This window comes from Tupaia chinensis, unplaced genomic scaffold, assembly GCF_000334495.1.
Source record: "Tupaia chinensis unplaced genomic scaffold, TupChi_1.0 Scaffold000532_1, whole genome shotgun sequence".
In the NCBI taxonomy this organism is placed as follows: domain Eukaryota; kingdom Metazoa; phylum Chordata; class Mammalia; order Scandentia; family Tupaiidae; genus Tupaia; species Tupaia belangeri.
Genome location: NW_006160045.1, coordinates 4736124 through 4748936, shown reverse-complemented (window position 1 = coordinate 4748936; position 12813 = coordinate 4736124). Strand labels below are relative to the sequence as shown.

At 41.9% G+C, this 12813-nt stretch overlaps 1 protein-coding gene across 1 annotated transcript in view; it reads right to left on the bottom strand.

The window, feature by feature from the left end:
- DRC8 (dynein regulatory complex subunit 8) overlaps positions 1–12112 on the bottom strand; it is a 102018-nt gene extending 89906 nt beyond the window's left edge. Inside the window, exons 1-2 of the mRNA XM_014591104.1 lie at positions 12019–12112; positions 2400–2481 (exon numbers count right to left, since the gene is read on the bottom strand). Of these exons, the coding sequence (XP_014446590.1) occupies positions 2400–2481; positions 12019–12112 (176 nt within the window). The remainder of the gene's footprint in view (positions 1–2399; positions 2482–12018) is intronic.
- Positions 12113–12813: the final 701 nt, after the last annotated feature.

Sequence of the window (12813 nt, the reverse complement as noted above, 5' to 3'; positions counted from 1 at the left end):
CTTCTCAACCAAGATCTCTCTCTCCTGCCCCCAGGAGGACAGTTCAGTCTCATTTAGAAGTCTGAGGCCAAGTATATTGCCATTCACATTTTTGTTTGTTTGTTTCTTAGAACTTTTTATTTTTAGTTTAGTTTATTTATTTATTTATTTATTTATTGTTGTCATAGGGTGCGCATGCTTGCAGGAAAGGAGAGAGACACAAAGATCCAGGGAGGGAAAGTGAGAAATCACCTCCCTAGAAGGAATAACCACATCCCAGGAGAAGCAATCCCTTCTTCCTTCTCCTCTCAGTTTAGGCACGCACCCACGTGCATTTGGCGTGATTTTCTTTCTTCCTTTTTTGGAGAGGTTTTTGCTATAGGGCACGTGCACTCACCAGAAAGACAGAGAGAGGGAAACAGCAGTTAGCGTAATGGCTATGTCGCTGGACTCCCACGTAGTCAACCGTGGTTCGAGTCCTGGACCCGGTGGCTTAAACTCACGCCTGGTGCGTGTGCGTGTGTGCCCAAGATCCCAAGAGGAGAATGGAGAAGGGACTGTGGCATGGCCATCCCCCCTGAGGGGCGATTTCTCGCTTTCTGTCTCTCTGTCTCTCTCTGTCTGGCGAACACACACACCCTATAGCAAAAACCTCTCCAAAAAAAGAAAAAAAAAAGAAGAAAGACAGACAGACAGAGAGAGACAGAGAGACAGAAAGCGAGAAATCACCCCCCGGGGGATGGCCATGCTGCAATCCCTTCTCCGCCATTCTCCTCTTGGGATCTTGGGCACGCATGCACACACACCCAGTGTGAGTTTAAGCCGCTGGGTCCAGGACTTGAACTGCAATTGACTACATGGGAATCCAGCGATGTAGCCATTACACCACCTGCTGGTCCCCTCGGCGTGATTTTCAAGCTGCTGGGTCCAAGACTCCAACCACAGTAAGCCATGTGGGAGTCCAACACCTTAACCACTATGCCACCTGCTGGCCTGCTGTTCATGTTTTTAGTGATTCAAATTTCATGCCAGAGTTACAAGCTCAGAATCCCCTGCCAAACCCTATGACCACCACCATCCCACCCACTTATCTTCCCGCTAGGACAGTCACACTCAGGGTCTGGTGCTCCATAGTGTCACTCAAGTGATGTGACCAGGGCCACTTGAAGCTATGCAATGCTGCAACCTGCATGTCACCCTCACACTTCTCAGCAATGGCTGAACCACGGTTCATCCAAGACCTGCTACAGTTAAATGCTGGAGAAATGTACTTAAATGCATTCTCCACCTATTCGCTACAGTAAGGCCTGTAAACAGTTGTGGTATGAAACAAAACTTTATAAAATGAAACTTATCACACTTATCAGTCTTTTTTTTAAAGAATTATTTACTTAATTATATTAATTATTAGTAGTAATTTTTTATAGGGCACATGCACTCACCAGAGAAAGCAAGCTGCCCGGTCTGGGACTCAAACTGTGGTCAGCCATGTGGGAGATGAATTCCTTAACAACCATGCCACCTCCGCTCACCCCCCACCCCCAATTACCAATCTTATCTTTAGGTATGAGAAACAAAGACAGTAATATAGTTACAATTGTCTTAAAATTAAGTCTCATATTGTTCATTCAGTTTAGCTTGAGTTTACATCGCTTAGTCCCCCGACTAGCACTGGATGTGATGGTCTCTAAGTACCGGTTCCTATCCAGTACCATTTTAAAATGACTTCCCACTCTGCCTGCCTCTGTACAGAGTCTTGTGATTATGACTTTGTCAAACAATCCTCACTTAGCCTGGCCTCCTTGAAGAATGGCTTCATTGCCTGTCTTTCATGTGTGCAGCACGGATCCTATAGTTTCTGTTAGACTCAAGTCTGTATAGTGTCTATACCTTTTGCCATTTTTGTTTGTTTCTTTAGCCAGAAGCTATTCTTTGTCTCTTGTTCTCCATTCAGATCTATCAGTGTTCATGTCTTTCTCTCATCTTTTTATGTTCTATGTTTTGGTTCTTTTTACTATTTTATTTAGTGAATATAATATTATTCATCTTTATTTGTTACTCTATACATGACTTGATAATATATATCTAAGTATTTTAAAAAGCAAATTCCATTTATCCACTTAACAAATAGTTACTGAGTGCCAACTATGTACCAAGCACTAAAGCTACAGTAGAGTTCATCTCGCTCACAGAGCTTGCCATCTGTAGGTTGGAATGAGCAATGTGGATGTATTCTTTTTCCAGATTATGAATAACAACAAATGGCAATAGTTAGCAAAGACCTTTTATAGGGCATAGGAAAATAAATACTTTTAACAGTGTAATAAACCCAATGTACAATGTAAGAAGAAATGAACCCTCTTCTGTCATATGAGCTGTCTCAGTAATTTAGAATCATAACCAAGAAAACATTTCCAAACCTCACATCCACTGTATTATTTGACTCGTGGTCAAACACTTCAAATGCTTCTCTGATTTTTTTGTGAAGTTCTGCTGCTGCTGCCTCTGCAAAAGACAAAGGAATAAATATTATTTTAGTTTCAGTTTGAATTTAAAACAAAAAATTCAATAAACTAACTAGAATATTTTTTTCTTCTGGTTTGGAGAGGTTTTTGCTATAGGGCACATGTGCTCACCAGAAAGACAGAAAGAGACAGAGACAGAAAGTGAGAAATCACTCCCCAGGGGGGATGGCCACGCCACAATCCCTTCTCCTCCATTCTCCTCTCGGGATCTTAGGCACACACACACACGCGCCCGGCGTGAGTTTAAGCCACAGAGTCCGGGACTCGCACCACGGTCGACTACATGGGAGTCCAGCGACATAGCCATTACGCTAACTGCTGGTCCCTAGAAATCTTAATAAGAAAAAAACATAAAGAACTCTTTCCTGATCTTCTTTATGTATCGTTTAGCATATTTAACCTGCTTTGGAGATGTCAAAGAATAAGACATTTTGGGCCAGCCAGTGATATGGTGGTTAACAAGCCTGGATCCCACATGAGTGACAGCCTGGTTCAAGTCTTGCACCTGGTGGCTTGGAAAACACACAAAGTGCACATGTGTGGTTACCCAAAATCCCAAGAAGAGAATGGAGAAGAGATTGTGGCATGGCCCAAGGAGTGAGTGCATTCTCAATTTCATGCTCTCTCTCACACAAGCACACGTGCCCTATAGCAACAGACTATTTTCATTTTTTTCATTTCAAAGATAACTAAGGTGCACTGATCTTAAAGTACATGGCTTAATAAGTTTTCACATTTGTATGTACACATGGAATCACCACCCAGACCAAAGTAACAGAATATTTCCAACGCCAGCCTATCTTCTTCCTCAAGTGGTTTGGCTAGAGTCCTAGCCTGAGGTAGAGTACAGCCACAACAACAGATGTCTGCTTATCAATAGTGTGCCCTGTCTAGCTTGCTTCATTCTGTGCTCGAGGAGGGCTGAAGGTGGGGACAGGCACAAAAGCAAACATGTGCCGTTTCCTCTGAGAGCTTTCAAACTAGTTTTGGGACTAAGACTAACTTGTAAGAAACAGTCGGGCAGTCAATAAATATTTCCTGAGTATTTACTGTGTGCTACCGTATTCAAGGTGCTAAGAAACTAAGGAGACAAAAATTCCAGCCTCCTTGAAGTCATTTTATTGAAGAAGTTTGTACATACTTGGCAAAAATAAGCTTGTACATATTAGGCCATATATATAAAGTCAAATGGTGCTAAAGAAAAAGAAAAGAAAGAAAACAGGAAAAATAAATCTGAGAAGGGACATGAATGCTGGGAGGTGGGGAGAATGGGGTGATATGGTGGTTTAGGAAGGCCTACCTCAGTGATAAGGTGGCATTTGGTAGATGCTTGAAGGAAAGGAAAGAGCCAGCCTTTCCCCTGCACGAAGAGATTTTAAACAGAGAATAGTTAAGTGTAGAGTAGTTAGAAATAAAATGAGAAAGATGTGAGTTTGAGGACAGGGGACTGAGTCTATAGGCTCCTGTAGGCTACTTTTGGCTTTTATTCAGAATGAGATAAGAAACTACTGGAGCGTTTGTCTAAGCATCAAAGTGACACAGTCCGCTCAGATGCACTTGAGCTATTATGTTCAGAGCGCACTAGAAAGAGATAAAGGTAGAAGTAGAGAGATCAGTTGGGCTATTATCATATTCTAAGCAAGAGGCTGCTGGGCCAGGATGGTAGCTGTGGAGGTGATGAGAAATGATAGGGTTCTGAATATTTAAATAGCAGAGCCCATGAGATCTGTAGATAGATTTGATGTTAAGTGTGAAAAGAAAGAGGTCAAGGCTTATTCTAAGTTGTTTGGCTGAGTGAAAGAATGAAGGAAGAAAACGTAATCAAGTCTCAAAACTTATCAAACAGTAAACATAATAGTACACTCGGAGAAGGGAGACAGAAATTAAGTATGTGTTTAGGTAATGTTTTAATTATTACCACCAAATAGTAAAAAGTGGGAAATTTTAAAATCATCCACATTCTTGTTACAATAATGTAGCATAATCACTAATCATTTTGCTGTTTCTTTCCTCCAGTCTTTCTTCATTAATCATCTGAGGGGCCAGCAGATGGTGTAAACGGTTACGTCGCTGGACTCCCACGTAGTTGACCGCAGTTCAAGTTCTGGATCTGGCAGCTTAAAATTCAAACCAGGCGCATATGTGTGTGTGTCTAAGATCCCAAGAGGAGAATGGAGGAGAAGGAATTGTGGTGCGGCCATCTCCCATGGGGGTGATTTCTAGCTTTCTGTCTCTATGTCTCTCTCTGTCTCTCTGGTGAGCACACGCGCCACACAGAAAAATCTCTCGGGACCAGTAGGTGGCGTGGTGGTTAAGGTACTGGACACTCCCACATGGCCGACCGCGGTTCGAGTACCAGACCTGGTGGCTTGCTTTCTCACTTTCCCTCTCTCTCGCTCTGTGTATCTCTCTCTGGTCAAATTAAAATAAATGAATGAATAAATAAAATTAAATAAATAATTATTTAAAAAAAGAAAGAAAAATCTCTCAAAAACAACAAGAAAAACCCAAAACATCCTCTTATATACAGCATTTAACATCTATCATTCATGCTTGCAACAAATACTTATGGGATAAACACTGAGCACCAGGTTCTGTGTCATGTGTTATACATTTTAACCAGAAAGTATTTCATTTTTAGAAAAAAAAAAGAGATGGTGGGGCCAGCAGGTGGCATGGCAGTTAAGGATACTGGACTCCCACATGGCCAGGTACTGGACTCCCACATGTCTAACCACAGCTTGAGTCCTGGACTTGGCGGCTTGCTTTCTCACTCTTTCTCTGTTTCTGGTCAAACTGAAAAAAATACGATAATAAATAAATATAATAATTCTTAAAAAAAAAAAAAAAGAGGAAATGACAGCTCAGGGACGTTAAGCAACTTGCCTACAATCACAGCATTACTAAGTGACAGAACTGGACTTAACCCAAATCTCTGTACTTGAACAATCCCACTTTCTCCACCTGAGCTGACAATTACTACTCAAAGTATATTGCACTCACATGGTATATTTTTCCAGGTTGCAATGTAATCTTTAATTTTTAACAGTATCACAGGAATGTATCACATTTAAATGATAGTATTAAATTTTCTTTTTTAGAGAGAGTTTTTTTGTTTTGTTTTGATTGTTTGTTTGTTTGTTTGTTTGTTTGTTTGTTTTTGCTATAGGGTGTGTGTGCTCACAGGAGAGACAGAGAGACAGAAAGTGAGAAATCAGGGAACCAGCAGTTAGTGTAATGGCTATGTCGCTGGACTCCCACGAGTCCGCCCGCCGTTCGCGTCCCAGGCCTGGTGGCTTAGAACTCACGCTGGGCGCGTGTGCATGCGTGCCCAAGATCTCGAGAGGAGAATGGAGGAGAAGGGATTGTGGCATGACCATCCCCCCTGGAGGGGTGATTTCTCGCTTTCTGTCTCTATGTCTCTCTCTGTCTGTCTGGCGAGCGCACGCGCCCTATAGCAAAAACCTCTCCAAAAAAAAAAAAAAGAAAGTGAGAAATCACCTGGGGGAATGGCCACACCACAAATCCTTCTACTCCATTCTCCTCTTGGGATTTTGAGTACACATGCACATGTGCCTGGTATGAGTTTTAAGTCGTCGGATCTAAGACTTGAACTGCAGTCAATCATGTGGGAGTCCAGCAACATAACCATTATGCTATCTGCTGATCCCTAATTTTTCTTTATTATAAGCAATATGGCAGTGGACAACCTCTGCGAATTTAATTAAACAGTGAATGCTATCTCATTATCTATTATAAATGTACCCTTCTCTGATTACAAGTGAGTCTATAATGATCCACGGGTTTGTTACCACCTTTTTATTTTGAATCGTTTGTTCATGTTTTCTGCTTGTCTCTACTGAGCTCTTCAACAGTTTCTTAACAATTTGTGTGAGCTCCTTGAATAATAAAGACCTAACCTTATGTCAAAATTACTACATTTTCTAGGTTAATTATTTGCATTTGTTATTCTAAAATGGAAACAACTCCATTTCCTTTCTGCTCACTAAAATCATACATAACTACTAGAGAGGATAAAAAGGATACAGAAGAATGGTTTAAGTAAAAATCACTCCAAATTCTATCACCCAGCGCTAACTTCTTTTTTCTTTTCTTAGGTTTTTATCACTGGGCTTGCGTGCTCTCTGGAGAGACAGAGAGAGAAAGACAGAGAAATGGAAAGTGAAAAATCACCCCCCAGGGGGATGGTCACACAGCGATCCCTTCTTCATTCTTTCGGGATTTGGGGCACACAGGCGCACATGCCTGGCAAGATTCTCGAGCCATCAGGTCCAGGACTCAAACCTTGATTGGCAATGTGGGAATCCAGTGCCTTAAGCACCATGGTACCAGCTGGCTGCAGAGCTAACAAATGAACTATATATAGTATTTAATTTATTATTATTTAATTTGACCAAATAGAGAGAGGGAAAGTGAGAAAGGAAGCTGCTGGGTCCAGGACTATAACAGCAGTCAGCCATATGGGAGTCCAGCACCTTAACTACCACACCATATGCCAGCTCCAGAGCGAACTATTATTATTACAATTTTTTTTGGAGAGATTTTTGCTATAGGATGCATGTGCTCACCAGAAAGAGAGAGACAGAGAGATAGAAAGCAAGAAATCACCTCCCGGGGAGGAGGGATGGCCATGCCACAATCCCTTCTCCTCCATTTTCCTCTCAGGATCTTTGGCAAGCACGCAAGCACATGCGCCTGGCATAAATTTAAGCCACCGGATCCAGGACTCGAACCATAGTCGACTACATGGGAGTCCAGTGACAGAACCATTGTGCCAACTGCTGGTCCCGAGCTAACTATTCTTTTTTTTTTTTGAAAGGTTTTTGCTATAGGGTAATCGCCAGAAAGACAGAGAGAGACAGAAAGACAGAAAGCGAGAAATCACTCCCCAGGGTGGATGGCCACGCTGCAATCACTTCTCCATTCTCCTCTCAGGATCTTGGGAAAACATGCACATGTGCCTGGCGTGAGTTTAAGCCACTGGATCTGGGACTCGAACCGTGGTCAGCTACATGGGAGTCCAGCGACATAGCCATTACACTAACTGCTGGTCCCCCGAGCTAACTATTCTTAATGTTACTCTCTAATCTAATTTTTAATTTTTTTATTATTTAATTTTATTTATTTATAACTTACCAAAGACTGGAGAGAAGGAAGGTGAGAAAGCAAGCCGCCTGGTCCAAAACTCAAACGTGATGGTTGATTTCAACCACCACGCCACCTGCTGGCCCCTAATCTTTCATTCAACAGTAAATTTGTGAGCAACCCTTCATTCTCAAAAAAAATTTATTACATCATTTTTAGTGACAGCTTTGTGTCCTGTCATAGGGCTTTGCTGAAATTTATTTGCCCAATCCCTCATGTGTGGATGCTTGTGTTGTTTCCATTTTTTCATTATTATAATCAATTCTTTTTTTTTTTTTGAGAGTTTTTTTTGCTATAGGGTGTGTGTGCTTGCCAGAAAGACAGAGAGAGATAGAGAGACAGAAAGTGAGAAGTCACACCCGGAAGGATGGCCACGCTATCCTTTCTCCATTCTCCTCTCGGCGGGATCTTGGGCATGCACACACATGCGCCCAGCATGAGTTTAAGCCACCGGGTCCGGGACTTGAACTGTGATCAACTACATGGGAGTCCAGCGACATAGCCATTATGCCCACTGCTGGTTCCGTGACTTAAAAAAGCAAAACAACAAACAACCTCCCTTGAAAGTATTAAAAGCAGATTAGATCATGCAGAAGATTTCATCTCAGATGTAGATGACAGAATCTCTGTCCTAGAAAAATTCACTAGAATGAGAAAATAACCCAACAAAATGAAAATAACATATGATAAATATTAGATACCATTAAATGTCCAAACATCCAATCGGTATCTCAGAAGGTAAAGAAACTAATAAGGACACTGATAATCTATTCCCTGAAATCCTGCAAGAAAACTTTCCAATACAGACACACAGAAACAACAGTCCAAAAAACAACCAAGAAAATGGTCAATATAATTGTAAGGACAAGTCTAAAATTGAATGTTAACTTTCAGAATTTAAATTTTTTTTTTTTGGAGAGGGTTTTGCTATAGGACGCGTGTGCTCACCAGACAGACAGAGCAAGACAGAGAGACAGAAAGCGAGAAATCACCCCCCAGGGGAAATGGCCACGCTGCAATCCCTTCTCCTCCATTCTCCTCTTGGGATCTTGGGCACGCATGCACACGTGCCCAGCGTGAGTTTAAGCCACCGGATCCGGGACTCGAACTGCGGTCGACTATGTGGGAGTCCAGTGACATAGCCATTATGCTAACTGCTGGTCCCAACTTTCAGAATTTAAACAGGAAGATCAGGCCACCAAAGAAGAGAGATTAATTACATGAGACAAAATTTATGACTTTTGACTAAAACATGACTGATTTTTCTCCTATGCTTTGTTTTCCAGATTTAAGAATTTTTTGTTTTCTCTTAAGCTGTTGGTAGGTTCATCTACCTACTATTTGAATAGAATCCTAACCTTTTCCCTGGCTTTAAGTCTTAAGCAAATTTCTCTTAACATTTTATGATTTTAATTTATGAAAGCTAAAACGGCTTTTCTTGAGATTAAAAAAATACCTATTTTTTGGGGGGTGGGGAGAGGTTTTCGCTATAGGGCGCATGCACTCGCCAGACAGACAGAGAGAGACAGAGAGACAGAGAGACAGAGAAAGCAAGAAATCACCCCCCCGGGGTGGGTGGCCACGCCGCAATCCCTTCTCCGTTCTCCTGCAGGGATCTTGGGCACGCACGCACACGCGCCCGGTGTGAGTTTTAAGCCACCGGGTCTGGGACGCAAACTGCGGTCAACTACATGGGAGTCCAGCGACATAGCCATTACGCTAACTGCTGGTCCCAAAAAATACCTACTTAATGACCACAGTAAGATATATCGCCTCAGCTAGGTGCTACTTTATAGTATGTTTATTCTACTCACTGAATTTTATGCCTAAAGTCAGACATGTGTTCACAGATATGTATATAACAGCTAAACTTGTTCAGTATTTAATTAAGATTTTTTTGGTACATCAATAAAATGTGGGGAAAAAAAAAAGAGGCATGGAAAGCAACTGTAGATACCAGAGACAGTGTGAGAGGAGGGTGGGAAATGGCAGAGGGTGAGAAGTAGGGAATCAATTGGGGAAAAAATGCAAAAATATAAGAAACAAGACAGGAAAGAAAAATTTGTTGATGATAACATGCATAGTAATATTATTGATTAAGCCAATATACACTGTATTCTGGATGGGAAATCTCATTTTGTATGCTGCGATGATATACAGTGAATGAATGTAAAATAAATTAATGAAAATAAAGATTTTAAAAATGCATTAACTTTTGGGGACCAGAGGGTAGCGTGGTGGTTAAGGCGCGGGACACTCCACATATCCGACCACGGTTCCAGTCCCAGACCTCGTGGCTTCCTTTTTCACTTTCCCTTTCTCTCCGTGTCTCTCTTTGGTCAAATTAAAATAAGTGAAGGAATAAATAAAAATTAAAATAAATAATTTTTAAAAATGCATTAACAACTGCTCATTGATATTTTCTTTTTTCTTTCTTTCTTATTTTTTGGAGAGGTTTTTGCTATAGGGTCTGTGCGCTTGCCAGAAAGATAGAGAGAGGCAGAGAGATAGAAAGCGAGAAATCACCCCCTGGGGGGATGGCCACACCACAGTCCCTTCTCCTCCATTCTCTTCTTGGGATCTTGGGCATGCATGCATAAGTGTCCGATATGAGTTTAAGACACCAGGTCTCAGATTCAAACCACAGTCCACTACAAGTGAGTCCAGCAACGTAGCCATTACACTAGCTGCAGGTCCCAAAACTTGTTAACTTGTATACAGCATTTTCCAGTCATTTGATCGTGAAACTCCTTTTTTCCAAGTATCATCTACCAGGAACAAATAATGCCTTAAGTGAAATCTGGGACTTCTGTAACTCAGAAAATCTTCACCCACTAGACACTGGTATGATGTGAATAGACTACTGGGTCACCCCAAAATACTGATCCTCTTATCTCTCAATGTGTCTCTCAAAGTGATCAGATGAGGTTGGGTACCTGAAAGCAGTCTATTCCAGGGCTTTCCAGACCTCATCTGATCACTCTCGCTCTCTCTCTCTCTCTCTCTGTTTCTCTCCGGCAAGTGCATGTGCCCTATAGCAAACATTTTAAAATAAATAAAAGAAAAGGGGCCAGCAGGTGGCATGGTGATTAAGGTGCTGGACTTCCATGTTTTGGCCATGGTTCGGGTCCTAGATCTGGTGGCTTGCTTTCTCACTTTGCTTTCTTACTTTCTCTCATTCTCTCTCTCTCTCTCTCTCTCTCTCTGGTGAGCATATGTGCTCTATAGCAAATTTAAAAAATAATAATAATAAATTAAATAAAATAATTATTTAAAAAATATTTGGGCAAACCAGCAGATGGTGTGGTGGTTAAGGCACTGGACACTCTCACATGGCCATCCATGGTTCAAGTCTCAGACCTGGAGGCTTGCTTTCCTCACTTTCTCTCTCTTTCTCTCTCTGTCTCTCTCTGGTCAAATTAAAATAAATGAATGAATAAATAAAATAAAATTAAGCATTAATTTAAAAAAAAATAATAATACTTGGGGAAACCAACATAGGTTTCTCATTAGGATTTTTTTAATATTTGGAATTTTAAAATAAATTCATTTAAGATTTTCCTAACATTCTATGTTTTATATTCTTATAAAAATTATAAACAAAATGTAATCTTTTTTTATCAAGCTCCATATGGGTGTTCCAAAGCTCCTCCAGTTGTTATGCCACTGTGCCATATAAATATTAGGTTGTCGGGAAAGTCGCAATGTATTTTTGTTTGTTTTTCTATGCAAAAATGCATCATGACTTTCCCAACAACCCAATATTATTGTCCATGTTCATGTTTTGAAGTGTTAGGACTTAGTAAGCACTATCCTGATCATCTCCTCTACGTCTTTTTGAGGAGTCCCTATTCTCCTATGGCTTAAAAACCCTAACGACTCAGGGGAATGTGAGCAATATCCTGCTCCCCATTGCTGCTCAGAGCCTCTTACTCCTAGCCTATCATATTTTCTCAATCTCTTTAGTTAAGAATAACTTCAAACATACAAGAAAGTTGAAAGCTTAGTTTTGATGTAGGACCAGAGCAGAACCGAGTGACTCCATTTTGTCCCACAACTTCATTTTGTCCCACCTTACTGAGGGACGGCACCATTTCAAAAAGGTGAACCGGCACATAGGAAAAAAGTCATGAGACCATCACCCCACCAGGACTGACCAATGAAAGAAACAAGGAGATACCAGAAACCTAAAGTAACTTTTTGCCTAACTCAATGGCTTAATAACCAATCAACCAGAGACAGCGACATTTCCTGTAATCTACAACCAATGTATTGTCGCCTGAGTGCATTCTTCAGCACCCCTCGACCTCTCCCCCTAAAAGCCAAATAAAAACCTGGCCCAACCAACACGGGGCTCTCAACTCTGATCCACTGTGTCGGTGACGGTTGGGGGCCCTGGCTCGAGCCTGAATAAAAGCGACCCTACCCTTGTATGTTTCCATTGGAACGGCACCCTGGTGGTCTTTGGGAACTTTGCCACAGGGGCACTACATTTGGGGGCTCGTCTGGGATTCCTAAGACCCCCAGGATCTCCTGAATCAGAGGGTCGATGGCCGGTGAGTGTGTTTCCTTTGTCTCTATGTTTGTCCTACTCGGTCTCTGAGGGCCCTAACTCTGTCACACATCAGAAACGGTCTAGCAGACAAGACACGCTGGCAGGCCACTGATCTAGGGCCCTGGAAGATGTTCTAAGACCCCCAGGAGGGGACAGAGTGCTCCTAGTTGTTCTGAAGGGACATGGCGGTCGCTCCCACAGCAAAGTGTGAGGCTGTTGTCCCACTTTAGAGTCGTTCCTCCCTCGGTGAAGAACATCTGCATGGTTGCATTTGTTCTGTCCATGTGTTTGTTACTTATCTCTGTTGGTGTGTATGTTTTTCTGACGGAAATGGGACAGACTCAGACTTCCCCTCTGATGCTTATGATGGACCATTTCAAGATGTTAAGATCAGGGCCCATAACCTTAGTCTAGGTATTAAGAAATGAAAGTTTGGGAACCAGCAGTTAGCGTAATGGCTATGTCGATGGACTCCCACGTAGTCGACCGCCGTTCGTGTCCCGGACCCGGTGGCTTAAATCTCACGCCAGGCGCGTGTGCGTGCGTGCCCAAGATCCCGAGAGGAGAATGGAGGAGAAGGGATTGCGG